Source organism: Molothrus ater, chromosome 4 (genome assembly GCF_012460135.2).
Source record: "Molothrus ater isolate BHLD 08-10-18 breed brown headed cowbird chromosome 4, BPBGC_Mater_1.1, whole genome shotgun sequence".
In the NCBI taxonomy this organism is placed as follows: Eukaryota; Metazoa; Chordata; class Aves; order Passeriformes; family Icteridae; genus Molothrus; species Molothrus ater.
In genome coordinates this window covers 10,327,707-10,347,818 of record NC_050481.2, presented here as the reverse complement: position 1 = coordinate 10,347,818, position 20,112 = coordinate 10,327,707, and the positions used below count along the sequence as shown (strand labels likewise).

At 51.1% G+C, this 20,112-nt stretch overlaps 1 protein-coding gene across 3 annotated transcripts in view; it reads right to left on the bottom strand.

Annotated features, from left to right (window-relative positions):
- Positions 1–1,425: 1,425 nt before the first annotated feature.
- The window catches only part of ADAMTS3 (ADAM metallopeptidase with thrombospondin type 1 motif 3), a 58,959-nt gene continuing 40,272 nt past the window's right edge, over positions 1,426–20,112 (bottom strand). For 2 of the 3 annotated variants that reach the window (XM_036382721.2, XM_036382720.2), the window contains 18 exons: positions 16,479–16,678; positions 14,310–14,393; positions 14,052–14,208; positions 13,386–13,491; positions 12,849–12,992; positions 12,313–12,445; positions 11,704–11,817; positions 10,938–11,083; positions 10,396–10,571; positions 9,406–9,539; positions 8,872–8,995; positions 7,259–7,339; positions 6,388–6,551; positions 6,111–6,276; positions 5,562–5,694; positions 4,946–5,153; positions 4,724–4,841; positions 1,426–3,224 (listed from right to left, as the gene is read on the bottom strand). In XM_036382721.2, coding sequence (XP_036238614.1) covers positions 2,668–3,224; positions 4,724–4,841; positions 4,946–5,153; positions 5,562–5,694; positions 6,111–6,276; positions 6,388–6,551; positions 7,259–7,339; positions 8,872–8,995; positions 9,406–9,539; positions 10,396–10,571; positions 10,938–11,083; positions 11,704–11,817; positions 12,313–12,445; positions 12,849–12,992; positions 13,386–13,491; positions 14,052–14,208; positions 14,310–14,393; positions 16,479–16,678 — 2,945 coding nt within the window. In that variant the 3' untranslated portion in view covers positions 1,426–2,667. Of the gene's footprint in view, positions 3,225–4,456; positions 4,617–4,723; positions 4,842–4,945; positions 5,154–5,561; positions 5,695–6,110; positions 6,277–6,387; positions 6,552–7,258; positions 7,340–8,871; positions 8,996–9,405; positions 9,540–10,395; positions 10,572–10,937; positions 11,084–11,703; positions 11,818–12,312; positions 12,446–12,848; positions 12,993–13,385; positions 13,492–14,051; positions 14,209–14,309; positions 14,394–16,478; positions 16,679–20,112 lie in introns of all 3 variants that reach the window. The other variant, XM_054514717.1, reaches the window with a different exon arrangement.

The window sequence follows — 20,112 nt, the reverse complement described above, 5'->3', positions numbered from 1 at the left end:
AGACCCGCGCACCTGCGCACGCGCTCTGCTGTCCCGAGCTACGCACGCGCTCTCTGGCACCGCCTCGAACTCCGTGGCATCGCCCCTCACACCTGTGCCGGCCCCGCCCCCCGCACCGCTGTCCCGCGGCCACGCGGGGGCGCCGCGCTCGCACCGCGCTCCGTGTCCGCCAGAAGGCGCCCTGTGGGGTCCCGGCCCCACACGGCGGCGCCTCGCCCGCACCGGGGAACGGCCGCGATCCCGCACCCGGTAGCGCCCCGTGCCCGCGGCCATCCCGGGCCCGAAACCGATCCCGGGCCCGCTGCCGCCTCCATCCTCCCGACGGAGGAGAGGCGGCACCGCCCGGGACCTCGGCAGACCCCAGCAGTGCTCGGCATCCGGACCTCCGGCCGCCGTCGCGGTCTCGCTGGAGCATCCCATGCCCGCACTCTGTGGCCCCGCCCCCCCGTACCGCTGTCCCGGGACCCTCGCTCGGCGCTGTGTGAGCCCCGGCCCCGTGTGGCGGGGACCGCTCGGAGCCCGGAGCGCTGCGGCGGGGCCGCGACTGGGGACGGGGCTGTGAGACCGAGTCCTGCCGGTGCCCGCTCGCGGGGCGGGGCTGCCTCTGCCCCGGCGGGAGGGTTGCGGCTCTCGGCCGGACTGGGGTTGAGACTGGGCTGAGGACTGGGCAAAGCCCAGCCTGGACTCGATGCCCGCTCCTGCTACGATGCCGGGACGAGGTTGACCGTAAGCGGGCGATGGAGCCCACAGCCGGAGCCGGGATGGGGCGTTCGGGTCCTGCCGGGGTCTGCCGAGGGGTCCCGGGCTGTGCCGCCCCTTCCTCGTCGGGAGGATGGAGGCGGCATCGGGCTCTGGATCGGGCCCGGGACCCCGCAGGGCGCCCTCTGGCGGACACGGAGCGCGGTGCGAGCGCGGCGCTCCCGCCGGGGATCCGGGCACGGTGCACCGAGCCCGCTCGCGGGGAGCCGGGGCTCTGCCGGGAGAACGGCGGCAGCAGCGGTGTTTTGCGGGTTCCCCCGGTGTTCTGGAAGCCAGAGCGGCCGCCTGTGTGTTCCTCCACGTGCCCGTCCTCGGGCGGCTCCACGAGCGCCCCTGGCCTAGGAGGTGGCACTGACCGTGCGCTCCCAGCTCTGCCTTCAGCATTTCCTGCCCTTCGTGCCTTGGGAGCTTAGGGAGTTTCAAACAGCGGCTTTTTCCCTGCCACTAATAAGGTGCGGCTCATCTGACAGCTGCCAGGCGAGATCTGATCCCCTCCTTCCTCTCCCTCAATTTTCCCGCACATCGCACTCTCCAATGGCAAAACTTCTGTTTTTCAAAATCCCGTTAAAATATTTAATCTTTATTTCCATTCGGGGAAGGTCCTACCTGGGATGGAAATGGCTAAAAGAAGAGGGAACAAAAATGCCAAAACCACACGCTGCCACGTGAGTGAAAGCAGGGAAAGCCTCAGGATGCCCAAGGTTTGTTTTATTGTCACGTCTGAAGCTTCTGCTGATGGCCAGTGCCACCCTTATTTCCCCCGAGGCACCCCACAGGGCTGCCAGGATGTTGCCAGAATTGTATCTTTGGGGCCCCAATCCCCTCACAGCATTAAATGGCTCCATCCTGGGCACTTCTTCCAGGGAAGCAGCAATTGCACATGAAACCTTGATGGCCACTGAGAAACGAGAGAGACCTGTGATAAAAAACCTTTTTTTAAAGAATAAGATCAACAATTTCTCCACAGCAGTTGAGCAGCTTCAATATGCATATGACACAGCATCTAATTCCATCTCCAGATTTGATCTTGCCAAAAGGAAGAGTCACCTGCCCCCAGCATACATATTTAGTACACAAAACAATGTCAAGAAACCCACTTTTAATAAATATCTGCAGTTCTCACTCCTATAGACAAGTACTTTACAGCGCCGTGCCGAGGAGAGCGCAGCCAGCTGGGCTGGGACAAGGTGGGGGTGGACATAAATTAATTATTGCAGTCGGATGCACCGTGGGCAGGGAGGTCTGGAGCTGATCCACGCTGGAAATATAACTATCTCTCACACCTCAAAATCCACCTTGAAACTGCTTTCAACACCAGCCTTTGGAATGCTTATAGGGCAGAACTTGATGGCCGGCAGCTGGCACTGGAACAATACAGGAAAACAGTTGTGGGACAGCACACAACTCTTACAATAATGCTGCTTTCCTGCATTTACCCAACAGCTGCAGTGGTGCTCATGCAACGACGTCTGTTTCCAGGGAGACACGAGTCCTGAGGGTTCATTCGGTCTGTGGCAGGTGTCTCATTGAGTGTCCATGCCTGGTCCTGCCTGCAGTGGGGCATTTCCTACCATGGGGGTGTTCAGAGCCCAGAACCACAGGGCTGCTGAGGTTAGGGCTAACTTCTGTGCCCAGAGCTGGACGGAGCCCTCAGCGACTCCCACTCACTGCCAGGAAGGTTCCTTTAGTGCTTCCTCTGTGTGTCCCAGCCAGCCAGGGAAGGAGGGGTGGGAGGAGGCTGGGAGCACCAGAAAGTGAACCAGCACTTCTTGTCCTTTGTATTTACAGGGGACGACCCATGCCCTGCCCGGGGCACGCAGCACGCTCCGCAGAGTCCAGAGGTCAGGGAGTCGCACACGGAGTGCCAAGCAGCCCCTTTCCATGGCTGTCCTGCACAGGACTTCCTGCTCATCGTTCCACAGGGGCGGCCCTCGGAGGCCATCGCTTACCTGTGCGCCCCTCGCCCTTCCCGGAGGTCCTGGCTGGCACAGGAGCCCCTGCTGGCACCAGAGGCAGAGCCGCGGCCGGCGCCGGGGCACTACCGGAGCTGAGGCTGCTGCTGTTGGCAGGGGACTGGTGCAGGAGAGCCAGCGGCCGGGAAGTCTTGCTGGGCACGGGAGCTCTCCAGTGCGGAACGCCGGCACCTCGGGGCTCGGGGCTGGATGGGGGGGTGCGCCGCTCAGCCTGCTGTGCTTCCCAAGGCAGCCGGCTTGGAGAGCTGCTCCCAGGCAGGAGCTGCGCCCGGGCGGGCACCGCGGGCGTGGGCACCGTTGGGGCCCTAGGCAGGCTGCCTGGATCCAGGAGGGCTGCGTCCCCCTCGCTGCCAGCCCCGCCGGGCGCTGGGAAGCTGCTGCTTCGCCGGCTGCACGACTCGCAGCACAGCTTGTGGTAGCCAGGGATGGAGCAGTATCGGGCCAGCACTTCCATCTGGCAGAAGATGGACTTGTCTCCCAGGCAGGGCTCATCTGTAAAACACATGTCCCAGGGATGGGAACCCACTGATGGGCACTTGGGAAACATTGGCACGTGGCATTTTTAGAGGAGCACAGACAGCAATTCCCAGTGCCAACCTCCCAGAGCTCCCCCGCACACTGGCTATGTCCTACCCACCCCAAATGCCTTCCCTTCCAGCCTGAGAGGACATCATCCATCAGCAGCATTAAAGCCAAGGCAAGCTTCCTTCACAGAAATTAAATCCCAAGCAATAGCCCTCAGAGATGCCTTAAAATAAAAAACTAGAGTAAGATGAAGTTTTGTTCAGATTAGGTTTGATGTTTTTCAGGAAGCAAATGGATCTGTAGAACCGATGGAAAGCTGTAACAGTGGGTCACACCTGAGGTTCCACCAAGGCAGGGATTTGCATCCCTTTGCTCAGGAAAAAGAACTTCCAGAGGGTCTTCTGGAAGGTTTGAACCAAAATCAGCTTTCTGCAGGGAAAGATGTCCTCACCTGGGCACAGGGGCTGCCTCACCATGGGCTGGAAGCACATCCAGCCACCGCCTTCTCCAGCTTTAAAATATCCACTGGAGCCTGAGCTCAGAGTGGGTGAGAATCAGCTCAATTCCAAGGAACTCAGTAAAATACCTGACATGGTCACTACTGGGGCTGGGGGATGAGGGTTATAAATAGCAAATCCTATGGAATATAGACATGTCCTTGTCCTGATCCTGCTGAGCTTCCTCAGAACCCTTGCTGGTTCCTGGGGTAAAAGCAGCAGCTCTGCCTGGGAATACCCATGCTCCATGAGGCACTGTGAGGCTATCCCAGTCTCAGTGTGGAATTCTGGGCTAGAGGTACAATTTCTTTTGCCTCTCCATAGTGACAGTGACCCTCATTTGGTCCTGTCCTCTCATGGATCATTTTGGAGCATCCATTTGTGCTGGTTCAGATTCCACGACTCCACCCACAGTGTGGAGATTTGGGGTTATGCTTCTCCAGTTCCAGCAGATTGACTGCTTTTCCTACCAGCTCCTGAGCAGTGTCAGGGCCACCACGAGGGAGTTAAAAACCCCAATAAACCCCAAGTCCTACAGAATGAATAATCCAAAGGAAGAAATCCATTGTTGTCATAAAAAGCTTCAAAACCTGTTAAAAATTCTGTGAAAATAATGTAACAGATTCCCAGAAACCTCATTAATGCTCTTGGTTCCACATTTGTGTATTTTTATTCCCTCACTTGGCAGCTTGCAGAACTTACCTGGGATTTAGAGGTCAAGCAGGGTTTGTTTTGAATTGACCTTCACCTCTGGCCCCAGTCTGTGCCAACACGACTTGGGCCAATGTGGTTAAACCTTGTGTGAGCACGTGTACAGGACAGACCCCAGTGTGCGGAGCTGTGACATCCTGAGACTGCTGGACTGAACAGGGGAGAAAAAGCTGCCCTCTGTGTGTGACCCCTCTGCCAGCACGGTGCTCCCCAGGGAGGAATCATGCCCCCCCAGCAGCCATTGCAGCGTTCTCTTACCATCACAGGGAGAGAGTTTGCAAGCCCTCACGGATTCTGGCCGTTCCCCCTCACAGTGGTCCCCGGCGCGGCACAGCACCTGCCGGCTCTCCGTCCCCTCCCCGCACGTCACCGAGCACTGCCGGACACAGAGGACACAGCTCAGGGCATCCTGTGGCACAGCACTCGGCACAAGTTCCCATGTGCCAGCCACAGCTTCTGGGACAGGCCGGTGCTGCCCACCTGGGACCAGGGCCCGGCTTTCCATGGCGCGGGGCAGGGTGCCCGGTTGCAGGAGCGCCGGCTCTCGGGGCGATCCCCGCTGCAGAACTTGGCAGGGACCGAGCGGTTGGTGCCGTCCGCAAGGGGCTGGAGGCAGCGCACCGTGCGGAGCTGGTAGCCAGAATTCCCACACGTCTTGGTGCAGTGCTCCCACTCATCTGCTGCCCAGCTGGGAAGGGAAATGGAGTCAGACACCTTCAACTGTTAACCTTTTTGTCCTGCTGTGGCTGCCTCATCCCTGGAGCCAGCTCATCTAGTGGAAAAATTCCTTCCCCCATGGCAAGGGGCTGGAAAGAGATGAGCTTTAAGGTGCCTCCCAACCCCATGATTTTATATATAAAAATACATATATAAATATAAATAATAAATATAAATAAATTAAATACTATAAATATAAATAAATATATATACCACAACCACCCAATCAGATTAGTACCCATGCTTACACAGGTACAAACTCCCCTCCACATTCAGGAACTGCAGGCTGGCAAGCTGTCAGCATGCCCTCAGATTCATCCCACCTCATCTGGCTGGGGCTACCCCTGTCTGAAGGAGCAATCCCTGCTCTCACACTCACAGGGGCTCTGTGCACTCCTGCAGGTTGCACATCCTACGGATGGGCTTTGGCTTTTTGCTGCCTTCGCAGAAGCTTCGATGAACCATCTTGTTGTCGCTCTTCCTGCGGCACCCGTACTTGGTGTACTGGAACCCTGGGAAACACATCAGGGGAATTGGGAGAATCGGGTCCTTGTTAGAATGTTTGGCTTAAATAGGGTTTTCTGGCCTAGTAAATGGGTTTACAGGACAGGTATTTTGGAATTTGCATTCCCTATTATTTGCTTAAGAGCCATGGACACACCATTAGTACAGGAAATGCTCAGGAGCATCAATGCCTGAGTTTGGGCATCCCAAGTAGCTTTGGGGTTTGAATTTAAACACCAAAAGAAGCCTTTTTCTTCCTAGGCTGCAAGTGTGACACCTGGGAACAATCACGTACTTCAGATATTTTAAGCCTGAGCCCTAAAATAACAAACCAATGTTAAAAAAGGGAAGCCAGTAATATAAATCATTCCCTTCCCCTTCCCTTTTTTGGCAATTTTGTTACAGGTGCTCATCCCCGGCTTACCTCCACTACAGGGCTTGGAGCACTGGGACCAGCTCTTCAAGGCCCACTCGAAGGTGTCCGTGTCCTCCCGCAGCACGTTGTTGCTGTGGATGGTTGGCACCGAATCCTCGTGGATGATGTACCTGTAGGTCAGGCTGGATCGGGTGTCGTTCTCCCGAGGAATGATCTGGGAATAAGCAAACATAAACCCAGCACTGGTACAGATTCCTCTGCTAAGTACAGACACCGAGGTCTGGCTCTGGATGGTCCCTCAGGCTGAGCTCAGCGCGTCACCCACCAGCACCACCACAGCATCATGCAGGGGCCCGTCCGTGTGCAGCGTTTCCGTGTTGTCTTCGATGCTGTACTCCCACTGCACACCCAGATCGATGAAGGACCGGGACCTGGCCTCCTCCCCTTTGCCATTCAGGATATAGTGTCCTGTAGCCTGGTTCTTGATTGCTGGGAGGAGTGAGAGCAGAGCCTGTCGTGCCTCCCCCGCACTGGCAGCAATCGGGGTGGCACGGGGAGGGGTATTTCCATCAGATTATGAAAACAACAGATCTTCATCACATTTTACTTTGCCCTGTGCACACAGGTTAGGGTGTCCCAGATGCTAAAATCTGTAAGTAATGCTAAAATCTGTAAGTGAAGAGCTGAGGAATAGGAGCCTTGTGAAACTGCCTGGGTTTGGGCTTCCACAGCACACCTCAACAGCCAGGTACAGTGGGGATTGTGATGATGATGATGATGATGCCTCAATTAGAAGCCAATGCATTAAGAGCTGGGATCACAGAATGCTTTGGATTGGAAGGGACCTAAAAGATCATTCAGTTCCAAGACCCATTGTTCTTTCATACAGCTTTTTGCAATGCACCATAGGAATAATTAAAAGATACTGAATTAGATTCACCCTGGCAGTTCCCACGTTCATGTGAGTCATCACAATCCTTGGTTAGTACACATGCAAATTGGGGTCACTTTAACATTTTGGAGAATTCAAACAAGCAGATGTTTGTTTGCTGAGCTGTAGGACTGCAGGATTAAGCCCTGACCATGCAATTTGGAAAGCCCACATTTACCCAACCCTTTCACTGGATTCTCTCATCCCTCAGATTCTCTCGCCTGAGTCCCCTGTGCTTCTCAAACTTGAGCAGAAAAACACTTACCAAGAAAGTGAGGAGAGGCCTCATCTTCTTGGATAAACACATGTCGAGCCCCGGGAGGGATATCAAACATCTTAAGGTACCCTTTTGGCAGGTGCAGGGTCAGTGGAGGCAGCAGGAATGGAAAGAGAAAGGAACAGCCATGGTCAGGAGTGCAGGGCATGCCCAGCTCTGCTTGCAGGAGAGGGCATCCAGCAGTCATGGATGAGCAGGGTGGGGCAGGCCCTCCCCGGGCTCTTCTCTCCAGGGAGAGAAGGAACACCAGTTACAGAGGGATTTGCCACTTCCCACAAGGATCAGTTTAATATTTATGGCCATGCTGCTCCAAGCAGGATCTATCAACAATTCAGGCACAGAGATGTTTCCTGTGTTCCTCAGCACAAGCACAAGTCTTTCTCACTACTTTCCCAAATCAGTCCTCAGCCAGGTTGTTGGACTGGAACTTACTGACTGCCCTTTCAGATGGACATGTCTGTAGTGAAAGTAAAAAGCTGTTCCCAAATAAAAATGTTCTTAGTTTCAATTTCAATTATTTACCAGTGCAATTCACAGGTAATTAGTGTAAAATTAAGGAAGCACTGCCATTAGGAAGACTAGAATCCCTTCTAGGGATCAAGATTTAATCAAGAGCCCCCTAAGTTCTCTGAGTGCATGGCATTTTCATATTCCTGTTATTTTCTTTTAACAACTGCAGATTCAATTAACCAAAATCACTGGATTCTGGGACTACTGGATGTACTGGCAGTCTGTCCTGCTCCTAAGAAAATCCAAGTGAAGGAACAGAAGAGCTGGGAATAGGGAAGATCACAGGTCTGGCTGAGCAGTGCCTGTGCCCAACAGCATTTCCAATCTTTTCCCCATTGCCTTTAGAGCACAGGGAACATCAAGATTCTGCCTGCTTTGGCATTACCTGTCCGTGTCTACAGGAAGATAGGAACTGCCATTCCCAGGGATGCCTCTCTCCTGACAAGCCTTGCACTTACTCAGAACGTTTTGAGCCTCCTTTGTCCCAGAAAGGGAAACACTGTGAGCTCCTCTGGGTAAGGGAAAGGCTCCTCTGGTCTTCCCTTAAACAGAACACCTGGATTTAATGTCCTGAGAGCTGAGTCTGGCCATTCCACTGACTGGGTGTCACCCAGATGCTCTTTACAAGCAAAAGATGTAAATTACATAATAGCCAAATGCATTTACAACAGATTTGGACACTCTGGGCACGACAACCAGTCCATGGAAGTCAGACAATCCAGGCAGGATTTTGAGTTGGGTACTTGCAGAAACTGTTTTCTAGAACCTCGAATTCTTTTTGAGCACCTCTTGCTGCATGTTTCCCTGTAGAAAGAGGTCTATTAGTGTTCTTAATGACCAGGTTACCCAGGCTAGGGAAAATCTATCAGCACTCCCTGAACACCTCCATCACTTCCATATCCATCCACAATCAGGGGCTGATGGACAGCAGCTTATCCTGAACAAGCTCAGAGATGGGCCTCATGGGATGGTGTTACACCCATTATTCCCAAGGTTTCAATGATTATGGCATTATCTCATGTGTGTGAGTGTCCCACAAACCCCAGAGGCAGCAGGAGCCCCAGCCAGCTGCAGGCAGCTGTTATTCCTACCAAGCTTTTTGGGAGTGCGGGTGTAGGTCCCCTTCACGGTCCGGCAGTGGGAGTTGTCCCCGCCACACACCCCGCACTGGTCCTCAGTTTTGCTGGAGCCAATCTCCTTGTCACAGCCCACTTTCTGCAGAAAAAAGAGCAAGACCGGATATTAGGAGGGAATTCTTTCCTGTAACAGTGCTGAGGCCCTGGCACAGGTGTCTCAGGGAAGCTGTGGCTGCCCCAGCCCTGGAAGTGATCAAGGCCAGGTTGGATGGGGCTTGGGTCAACCAGGGCTAGTGGAAGGAAATGGCAGTGGGGTGGAACTGATGGTCTTTAGGTTCCCTTTCAGCCAAAACCAGTCTGGGATTCTATGATAAGGCACAATGAGGGGAAGACAAGCAGAGCATTTCCCTGGAACAGGTCTGTGCTGGTCTCTAATTTAATTTACATCTCAAGGAATCACAGGAACACAATGCTGCAAATAGGGAATTCAGAGACATCTGCAAAGCCTCTCTCTGCCCATTAGCTGTCCCCAGAGCAGGTGCCACTCACCACGCATTCCCCACGGACACAGATGCTGTAGGGATCCCTGTAGGAGCAGCGAGTCCCGTCGTGCACTGGCTGCTTCATGTGAGCCACATCCCCCGTTTCTCGGGACTGGCAGTACAGGTGACATCTCTTGGGAGCTGTGGAGCCAGGGAAAACAAACGGCTGCAGGGAGGACAGTGATCCAGGTGTGTTCCCAACAGCTGTCCCACCGATGGAGCGAGGAGTGAGAAGGGAGAGGCAGGTTTGGGGGGTGAGCATGGGGGCAGAGCAGGGGAATGGGGTGGTTTGGGAAGGAATGCATGCATTGTGAGGAATCTTCTGGGGAAAATGGGCATTTTGGGGGAAAATTGGGAAATTTGGGCAGAAACATGGGGATTTAGGGCAAAACTGGTGGTTTTGAGACACAATGTGGCCATTTGGGGTAAGAAGTATCCATTTTAGGGATAAACAAGCAATTTGAAGTAATAAAGGCAAATTTTAGGGCTAAACTGGGGGCCTGGGGGGAAATGGGGGATTTTAGGGCAAGACTTGTGATTTTGAGACACAATTCTGCAACGTCAGAGCAAAAATGTCAACTTTAGGGATAAAAGGGCATGTCTGGGGGGAAAATTGGGGTTTGGCAGTAAAAAAGGCAAATTTGGGTCAGAGTAGGGAAAATGCAGGTTAAAACCAGGGATTTAGGGCAAGTCTGCTATTTTTTACAGATCTATGTGTTGATTTAGGGTCAAAACTGCCAATTTTAGGGATAAATAAGAGACAAATGGATTGTTTGGGGCTAAAATGCAAAAACTTGAGTCAGAGCAGGGAATTTGGGTATTAAAGTCTGGATTTAAGGCAAAACTACTGATTTTCAGACATAACAGACAGACGGATGGGGAGGAACCAACTCATTTGCTTTTCTGGGAGTTCTGGGCCTGCCACTGAGATATCCAGGCCAAGGGGAATGGCTTCAAACCCTTTCAAGAGTCACTAAAGGCCCAGAGCAGGACGCACGGTCGGGGTGCTCGTAGGGCAGCCAGTGGTGTCGGCTGCCCTGGAACTCGAAGTGGGAATTGCGCTGCTGGCACTGCTGTGCCCTGAAGTCCTCCAAGTGCTTCGGACACTCCTCGGTGCTGCACAGCTGGAACTCAAAATTCACCCCAGCACAATCGTCACCTCCATTGATGGGCCTGGGAGAAGAAAATATTCCAGAGATTTTCATCAGGGAGAAAGAGAAATTGATCCCTCTCAGGGTGCTGAGGCCCTGGCACAGGTTGCCCCATCCCTGGAAGTGTCCAAGGCCAAGCTGGACAGGGCTTGGAGCAACCTTGGATAGCACAAGGTGTCCCTGCCCATGGCAGGAGGGGGAATGGAATGGGCTTTAAGGTCCCTTCCAGCCCAGCCCAGTCTGGGATTCTGTAATTCTATGGAATTCTTGGATTCTCCACAAATGATCCCATTTCGAGAGGCTTGAACAGAATGTCCACCCAAAACCCAAATGACATTTCAAGTAGCCCCTCTGAGGATGCCCAGGTATGTGCAGCGCTCACACCTACATTGGGTTGTTGCACTGGCGTGTGCGGAAGCGAACCCCAGTTCCACAGGTCCGTGAGCAGGAGCCAAACTTGGTCCAGGCTCCCCAGTGTCCATCCTGCTTCAGCTGGTTGGTGTTCTTCCACATGCAGTGACCCTTGTAGCACCACTGAGGGAATCGGGGCAGCAAACAGGTGAGAACAGACACAATCCCCAAATCAAATGTATAAGCACTGGACAACAATATTTTGCTGCTGCCTGGGGCACATTCAGATTGTACAAGTGGCTCTCCTGTATTTCAAAATAAAGGGAATTTGCTAAAAAAACCCAGGTATCTGAGTATAACTTTATAATTGAAAATGGATTGGCAGCAGGACACCCACTAATAGGGATATTAAAGGGAAAAATCAGGCACTAATCCTCAGTCTACACAAACATTTACCACAGGTTGTTTGGACAGTGAGTTCTGAGCAGCCATCCCACAGTAACAGCATCATCTGCTTCCCTGAATTCCTAAAGGCACTTGAAGGAAACTTTGCAGATGAGACCAGAAAACCTAACAAAGAGGCCACAGAACAGGTTGCACCTCAGCTGGAATCTCTATGTCCAAAATGTGCTAGGGCAAACCTTGTACAGCTCCCAGAATATCCCACTGGGAAAGCACAGCTTTCCCCATGGTCTCGCTTCACCCCAGGCATGCCAGGCAATTCCCTGCTCCCCTCTGTGCCCTTCAGCCCAAATCAGGTAACTGTTGGCTTTTCCCCAAGACAAACAGAGTGCCAGACTCACCTTTCCTGGGGCACACTCGGTGCCATCGAGGGGAGGCCCTTTCTTGGTCTTGCAGAAGTAGGGGTTATCGGGGTGGCTGCACCACAGCTGCTTGCACGGATCGAAGGTTCGGAACTGAAAAACACAGAGAGACCAAATGCAGAACATGAGATGGCCCGTACTTTTTGGATAAGTAAATACTCTTGTATTTTGTTTATAATTTATTTGTATCTGTTATTTTATTTATACTTTTTGGATAAGGATCCAACCCACTCCGTAGATTCCATCTCACACACCCTAATGAGCCTGGCATCTTCAGGGCAGTGATTATTTCTTGCATCCCCCAGCCCTGGGCTAGTGAAAAGAGGAAAGAAGACACCCAGAAGTGGGATGAAAGGAAGATTTTTTTTCCCCTTTTCTTTCTTGGGATTGCTCTCACCAGTGTGTGCCACAGAGACCATGCTACCACTCATTTTCCCATTACTCCACAGGACCCAGAGGACTGAGTTTCCCCCATAAATATCCCTCTGCTCTTTACAGATCTCTAAATACTGCATTAACTTCTCTCCAATGATTATGGCACTGCAGCTCTCCCACCAGGCCACACCCCCTTGCTGTGTCTGGACATACAGCTGTGCACATCCTGTAGCCCACACCAAAGTCGAACCGGCACTGCTCATCCATGGAATAGTTGATGCCTGGCAGCTCAGGAAGCTTGGGCCAGTCATGCTCAAAGGGGTCGTCGAGAAGACAGTCATAAGAGCTATGGAAAGAGACACAGAAAAAAATACTGTGAGAAGATGTATACTCTTAATTCCTGCCCCATCCCTGGAACTGTCCAAGGCCAGGCTGGCTGGTGCTTGGAGCAACCTGGTCTAGTGGAAGGGGTTCCTGTTCATGGCAGGGGCTTTGGAATGAGATGAGCTTTAAGGTCCCTTCCAACCCAAACAAATCTGGGATTCTGTGACAATCTGAGGCCTATTCCAAGTCCCACTGGAGTCAGAGGGGTCTTTCCACAGACTTTTCACCCCAAGTGGATGGGCTATGGACCAGCCCCGTGTGAGGACACAGCCTTCATGGGTCAGAGCTTTTCTAACAGAGCTTTGAAGGGAAAGAGGGTCTGAAAAACGAGGGATCAGAGCCTGGCTGCACCAGGGAGGCCTTACTGGATGTATCTCCTGAGCTCCTGGCCACTGCAGCGGGACCAGTGGTAGCGGTGGAAGGCGGCCTGCACCAAGGGGGCCATGACGCTGCCCATCGCCGTCTCGTCCCCACACCTGTTCCCTTGCCCATCGTGCTCCATGCCCAACCTGCAACAAAGAACTCCCCTCAGAGCTACTGCAAAAACAACTGTATGGAAACAGCTCTGGAAGAGGTACCAAATCTGACCCACCACCAGCACAAGCGGTTGAGGAGAAGGCAATGAAGGACACTCAAGCCAGCTCCTGTTGCCACTGCCTGGACCTCCCAGGTCCCTTCCTGACCTTTCCCTCACCCCAGAGAAAACAAGTTCACCCTGCCTCCCCTTCCTCCCTTCCTTCCCCCACTTATCTCTCTCTCTCTTCAACCACTACTGCATTCCCAGGGGATTGGAAATAAAATCAGGACAGCTTCCACAGAGCCATCAAATCCAACACCCTTGGAGCAAGCAGGAGGTGCAGCACAGCATTTTGGTGTCATCTGATAGTAAAAGTGGTACTTACACATGCCCAGTCTCATGAGCAACAACAAAGGCTGATGAAAACCCGTCCTCATGGTTGAGGGTGCAGCTCCGGACCGGGTGGCACATGCCCGTCACAGGAGCATACCCTACAGAGAGACATCAGGGCTGAGTCTTGTGCTCAGCACATGGATTTTAAATGAGAACCCCCAGAAAACTTCCTCAGGAAAAGCTAACATTACTCTAAGGCCAGGGCAGCCTGCCTGGCTCCTCATCCTGACCGGTGCCTGCTCTGACACATGCCAAACTTTGGGAGTTTCTGCCCACTGTCATTAGTTCCCTGAAGCCAAAGGATGGATGCAGGTGTCAGAGTGGCTGGGATGTCAATATATGGAAATCTGGGGTGAAAGATGCAATAAAATAAAGGGAGTGGAATGCCACGTGCATTGAGGTTCCCAGTGATCCCTGCACATGCAGGAGTTTGAAGAGAGTTAAGAAGTATTTATTTACAACTCTCAAGAAAGAAAATCAATCTGTGGTTGGATATTAATGGCAAGGTCTCATGGCAAGGTCTCCTTGCTTTTGAAACCACTTGCAGAATGAATAAGGCAGGGAGCTCACAATGCAATTCCCAATTTTTCCTCTTTTCTGGCAGATGCCAGCCAAGAAACACCGAGCCCAGAGCTCTGCTCTGGGTCAGCTGCATTACCTTGCATACCAGCGGGCCCAAAATCTTGCCTGGTTAAGAAGATGGCATGGTCGTGGTGCTCGGCGTGGCTGGGGTCCGGCTTCTGCTGCTGATAGGCCCAGCGGCACACGTTCTCCAGGCTGCGCGAGGGGTTCCCCCTTTCGATCAGGCTGATGGACTGAGAGAGCCACACCTTACACCCAGCTGCTCCCAGAGGCAGCTTGTTCAGCAGGGTCTGGATTTTCTGCTGGGGGGAGGGGGGAGAAGTGGCTTGCTCACCTTGGCATACCCCAACATGATCATTCGGACCAGCACGACATTGATGTGAACACCCAGGGACTCGTCATGGTAAATTTCGTTCACCTGAGGGAAAAAAGAGGAAATATTAAGAAGAAAGAAAAACCCGCTGATGATACCAAGGGAACTTGCAAGGCCACGGAGATGTTTTTTCAAGTGCCTGTACCACTACAGTCCTCAGAAGAGGATTCAAGTCTCAGATCATTTGCTCAGTGGAAAGCGTAGATTCACTTCCTGTCATCACATACCCCCTCTTCACATGGAACTTTGGGAAGCACATGTCAAACCTCCTCTCATGTTTCATGGATCAGAGCTCAAAGAAAAGGGGATTGGGGAAAAGACTTCAAGTGCAAACCCCGCAAATCACAGAATCCCAGACTGGTTTGGGCTGGAAGGCACCTTAAAGCTCATCTCATTCCACCCCTCTGCCATGGCCAGGAACCCCTTCCACTAGACCAGGCTGCTCCAAGCTTTGTCCAACCTGGCCTGGAGTACTTCCAGTGCTTCTTGTTTTGAAGAGTATTTTTTTTAGGAGCAACTTATACTGCTGCCCTACTTTTTCGAGATCAGTTAGAATTCTGTAGTCACTTCTGTACTAAAAAGAGGCTTTGTGGAAGGGAAGTTAGAAAAACAGAATTATGCAGATGGGCCAAAAGTTGTCCTTCTTGAGGCCCTTCCCTGTGTCTGGGAAGGTGAGAAATGTCCTGGCACCAGTGTGTGAAACATCTGCAGTTCCTCAATGAAGCTCCTCATTCCCCTAAAAACAAAATAAATATTATATTATGGGCAACTGGTGAGAAATAAACACCTCTGTTCAGAGGTTCATGGGTTTGAGCAGGACTTAGAGGGTTGTTTTATTTTTCAGTCAGGCTAAACAGAATTTCCCCTCAGGGAAAAAGATCACTGGGAGCTGTCCAGACTGTGGGCCCTGGCATGACGATTTCAGCCCATGGTTTAAACCTGAAATCCCTGAGGCTGAGAGCAGAGTCAGCAGGGCAGTGGGACAGAGAATGAGCACAGAGCTCAGACTGCCTGTCCTGTGAAGCAATCATCCCAAAGGTCAGGTATTCCTCTCTTATTTTCTCCTCATCAATGAAAGAGCATTGCTCCCAAAGAGCTGAGCCAGGATAAGTGTTCACAACTTCCCTTGTGCCAGTAGACAACAGGGGAGCTTTCTAGACACTGGAATGACTTCCCTGGAGATGAAAAGGACCCTGGAGTTGACCTTAAATTTCAAGTGTTCAAGATTTCCCCATAGCCCCCATTTTATCCCATTCTCTGGATGGCTCTGGGCAGAAGGGTGTCAGCTCGCTCTGCCTTTGGCCCCAGCAGATGGAGTCACAGGCATGTGAAAAACATGGAAGTGGTCTGGGCCATGGATCAGCCCTGCTGCTCACTGAAAAGGTTTCAAAACCAAAAGGACAATATTCTGCAGTAATGTGTAATGGAAATTTAATGTTGATGTTCCACGGTGTATGTGGGAAAAAGGAGATGATTCTCTGAGTGATGTTCTGGAAAACATCACATTGGTTGGGTTAAATTTGATACAGGAATCATTTTTTTCCTCTCAGATTCTAAGTTCTCAAATTTAGAAGCTCTGAAAACCCAAGGAATCATTTTTTAATTATTCCAGGAATAAAAGAGTGTGAAATAGATAACAATCACTCCTAAAGCCATAAAATCATTATTAATGGGAATCATTATGGGAATAATTAGTCCCTCATCCTCATCCTTCAGAGATTGTTTTCATTTCCTGTAAAACCTTATGCCTCCACAGTTTCTAAGACATATCTACTGGTATTACCAAAAGGTCTGCTCTGTCAGAGAGCCATTGAGGGTTTAGAACCCCTTTTCCTCTAGATATTTATGCTTTAATCAGTTTTTCTCCAGAACTCTGTTGTGGGAGAAGCTCAGAATTACTAGAAATGGATTAAGTTTACTTTTTTCCCTTACTATTTTTCAACTATTTCCTCATTATTGGAAATACCCTCGAATGTGCCCTAGGAAGGAAACTACTGCGAAAAAGATGAATTAAAGTACATCTTAAAACCAGAAAAGCTTCTCCAGCAGCAGTCAGAATGATCCCATTGATGTTTTTCCCAAACCTGGCACTCCTACAAGTGCTTCCATCAGCTCCCAAAGGATACTCACGATGTTCATGAGGGTCAGGAGGTAGTTTTGGACGTGCTCCTTGCCATGGAATCGGACCACAGAGTCGTCCACCCCCAGCAGCACCTCGATGTTGTGGTCGCTGTCCCCCGCGTGGCGGCGGCGCCGCAGGCTCTCGTTCAGCTGCTGCTCCATGCGGCTGTGCAGGGAACTCAGCGCCCCGAGGCCAGCCAGGAGGGACTCTGCAAGGACAGACTGCCATCAGTGGAGCCATAACTCCTGCCCTATCCCTGCAAGTGCTCAAGGAAGGGCTGCATGGGGCTTGGAGGAACCTGCTCTAGTGGAAGGTGTCCCTGCCCCTGGCAGGGGGTTGGAAACGGGTGGTCTTTAAGGTCTCTTCCAACCCAACCCGTTCTGTGATTCCACTATATGACCAATGGAATTCCAGCTCCATTTCAGAAACATCCTCCCACAAAGCATCCTTGCCTGCAGAGTCACCACGTCTCTGGATAAGATACATCAGGAATCCTAAAAAATTATTCTTGTGGTGTAGGGCTGGGAGAAATCACCAGAAAACCAAGTGAAAAATTCATTCAACCACATGCGTCTGTAAATGTCCATGGTTCTTATTCCACACACAAAATCCAAAGCTGTTACATCCACTTAGGGCAGTAGAACAAAACATTGCCAGGGATTTTTGACAGGTAAAACCTCACAGCTGCAGGATACTTGGCTCCTCCCAAATCCATACCAGTACTCCAGCAATCTCTGAGCAATGAACATCAGTGAGGAACATCTCGTGGTGCACACAGTGAGCTGCACGCTATGGTTCCTGTGTCCCTGTGACAGTCAGGAGCACCCCTGTTCCCCCACTCTTCCAAAAAACATACAGGGAGCTCCCTGCTCCAAAAACCCAGCTAGAGCAAGCAGCATGCAGTGGATGGAGAGAGAACACTCCTGCTTTGCACTCATGCTGTATCAGGGTACTTTCCCCTATGACAGCAAACTTCCAGCCTTCTCCTCTGGCTGGAATTCATGAATGCCACGGCTGCAAGTCCACAAACCAGCCCTTCCTGTGTCTTCAGGCACTCTCAAGTATGCCAACCCCAGGGCAGCACAACAGTGGGAAAATCATACACCCACTCCAATTCCAAAAACCGCTCCAGCTGGCACAGCTGCCAAGCACAGCATCCAAGGGAAACCCAGCTGGAACACTGTCACATTGTGGTGCCCACGGTGCCAACTTCCCATAGCTTGCAGTGCCCAGCCCACAAAACACCGTGTCACATGACGGGTTTATCTGTTCTCCAGTCTGTTTTCCATAATGCAGCACTTCAGAGCAAGCAGCCAGGCTCAACCCCAGCTTACAGGTACTGCCCACTGCTGTTTCAAAGGGTGCAGTCTGCACCCGTGGCCAAGCGCTTAACAGAACATGTGGGATCTAAGTCCATAGGGCCCAACTGCTCCCCCAGCACTGCCAAGGCCACCACTAAACCATGTCCCCAAGTGCCACATCCACACAGCTTTTAAATCCCTCTAGGGATGGAAAACCCATCGCTGCCCTGGGCAGCCTGTGTCAGGGCCAGACAACCCTTTCTGTAAGAAATTTTCCCTAATGTCCAACCTAAACCTTTCCTGGCACATCTTGAGGCATTTCCTCTTGTCTGATCACTTGTTACTTGAGAGAAAGATAACACATGGGGCAACAGTGAAGAAGCACACAGAACCAATCTGGCTGTTTGGGGATTTGAGCTAGACAGACTAATCCATCCTAATCTCATTCTGGAATTAGCTGGTTTGTTACCTCTTCCTTTTTTAATTTGCTAGTCACCTGCACCACTTACATCCCAACCTTACCTGTAGGAGCAGAGCAGCCCATGCTCCTGTGCCATGAGAAATGGCTATTCTGGGTTACAGCAGGTGTTTGTCCTGGAGTGTGACTGCAAAATAATGGAATTACAGCTCTTTCCCTGCTATTGAATAAAGCTGTGATCTGCCCAAATCTCATTTCATCAACACTGTTATCAACCAACCCTCCTAATCCCTCCTAAACCAACCCTCCTGTGCACCTAAAGAGAACCCTTAGCATCACTCACATGGGAGATTCTTATCATCTTATTTTAGATTGTAAAATACATGGGCTGAACTCTGTGCTAGTGATAGAACCATTCCTTAAAAATGTATGTATATACACCTTACATCCATCCATCCATCCATCCATCCATCCATCCATCCATCCATCCATCCATCCATCCATCCATCCATCCATCCATCCATCCATCCATCATGTTCCTCCCATATGTTCACTAGCTCCACTGCCTAATTTAGCCTTTTTCTGAATAAAGCAAGGAAAAGTATCTAGGGAAGATCCACACCTTCACTAATTCAAAATGAAACTAATGAGAAATCAGTGTGGAACCCACTGAGATCAATCTAAGTCCCTTTCCAAAGAGTGTTTTAATGTACAAAATGTCCTCAGGGACAGACGTGTTCTGCAGCTACTAAAAAATTCTGTTCTGCTATTCCCAAAGTAAGGAAACTAGGCCAGTCCATCCCGTCACCACCTCCTGAGCCTTATTTTGAAGTGTGCCTTTTGAAAAAGCAGCAAAGAGAAAAAGAATAATTTTGTTCAAACACACATTCCAGACAGTTCCAACATAACTCCCAGTGATTTCCACACAAAGTGTCCACATGCAACATTTCTGTGGTGCTGCTGGTACTGCCTGACTGGGAGGGGTCAGCAAGAGAAACCACCCAGGTCAGCAGGGTGAAGACACGATGACAGGATGTTCTCATTAGGGTCTGGGATGGGCTGCAACTCGTGTACTCTGATTTATTAGGTCCTTAAAAACAAACTCTGGCAAGTTACACATTCCCTCTTATCTTTTCTTGAAGAATTGCCTGAAATTGCCTTTTCCTCCAGAAGTGTCAAATGACTTTCTACCACCACCACAACAGTTTTGTGGCATGAAAAGAATGTGTCCTGTCCTAAGGTCCCTGTCCCAAACCCCCTTCCCATGTGGAGCACTGACACTGGGACTTGCAGTCTTGACTCCACGATTTGGATCCTTAATGCTGTCACTGTCTCTGTAGAAGAGTTTGTTGTTTGCTTAACTGCTGCCAAAACTTCTGCTTGTTTGTTTTTGGGGGCTGAGGGAAGAGTTTGTCTCTGCAGCAACCCCAACTGAGCCAGCTGGCCATAAAAATACACAGCTTTACTTGATGTTTTCCTGTATGTCCAAGGCTATATCCATGAGGTGCTTCCAGAAGCCCCTGCAGAGTGTCTCTCTGGGATATCTCACAATAAATAAATATTATCTATGAACTTTTGATAACACAAAGCCAGCCAGCTCTGCTGCTGCAGAAACACAGTGCAGTTACACAAAAGAGAACATCGGATTTAACATTTCCCTCAGGGCAGGTGGGAGAAATCACTTGAGCATTTACAAAAACCAAACCAGAAAAGCTCAGAACAGCCTGCAAGTCAGTCAGGTTACAAAAAACCCTTCTGACGATTGAGTCCAACTGTTCACCCATCACCCTGATGTGGTCCATCACATGAGGATGGAAGTGCTGCTGCACCTGTGAGCCTTGGCATGTGGCAGAGAAGGCTTGGTGCTGGTGTCACTCTCATAAAGGTGTCTTGGTATCAGAGGAGGTGTTAGCAGAAGACAAA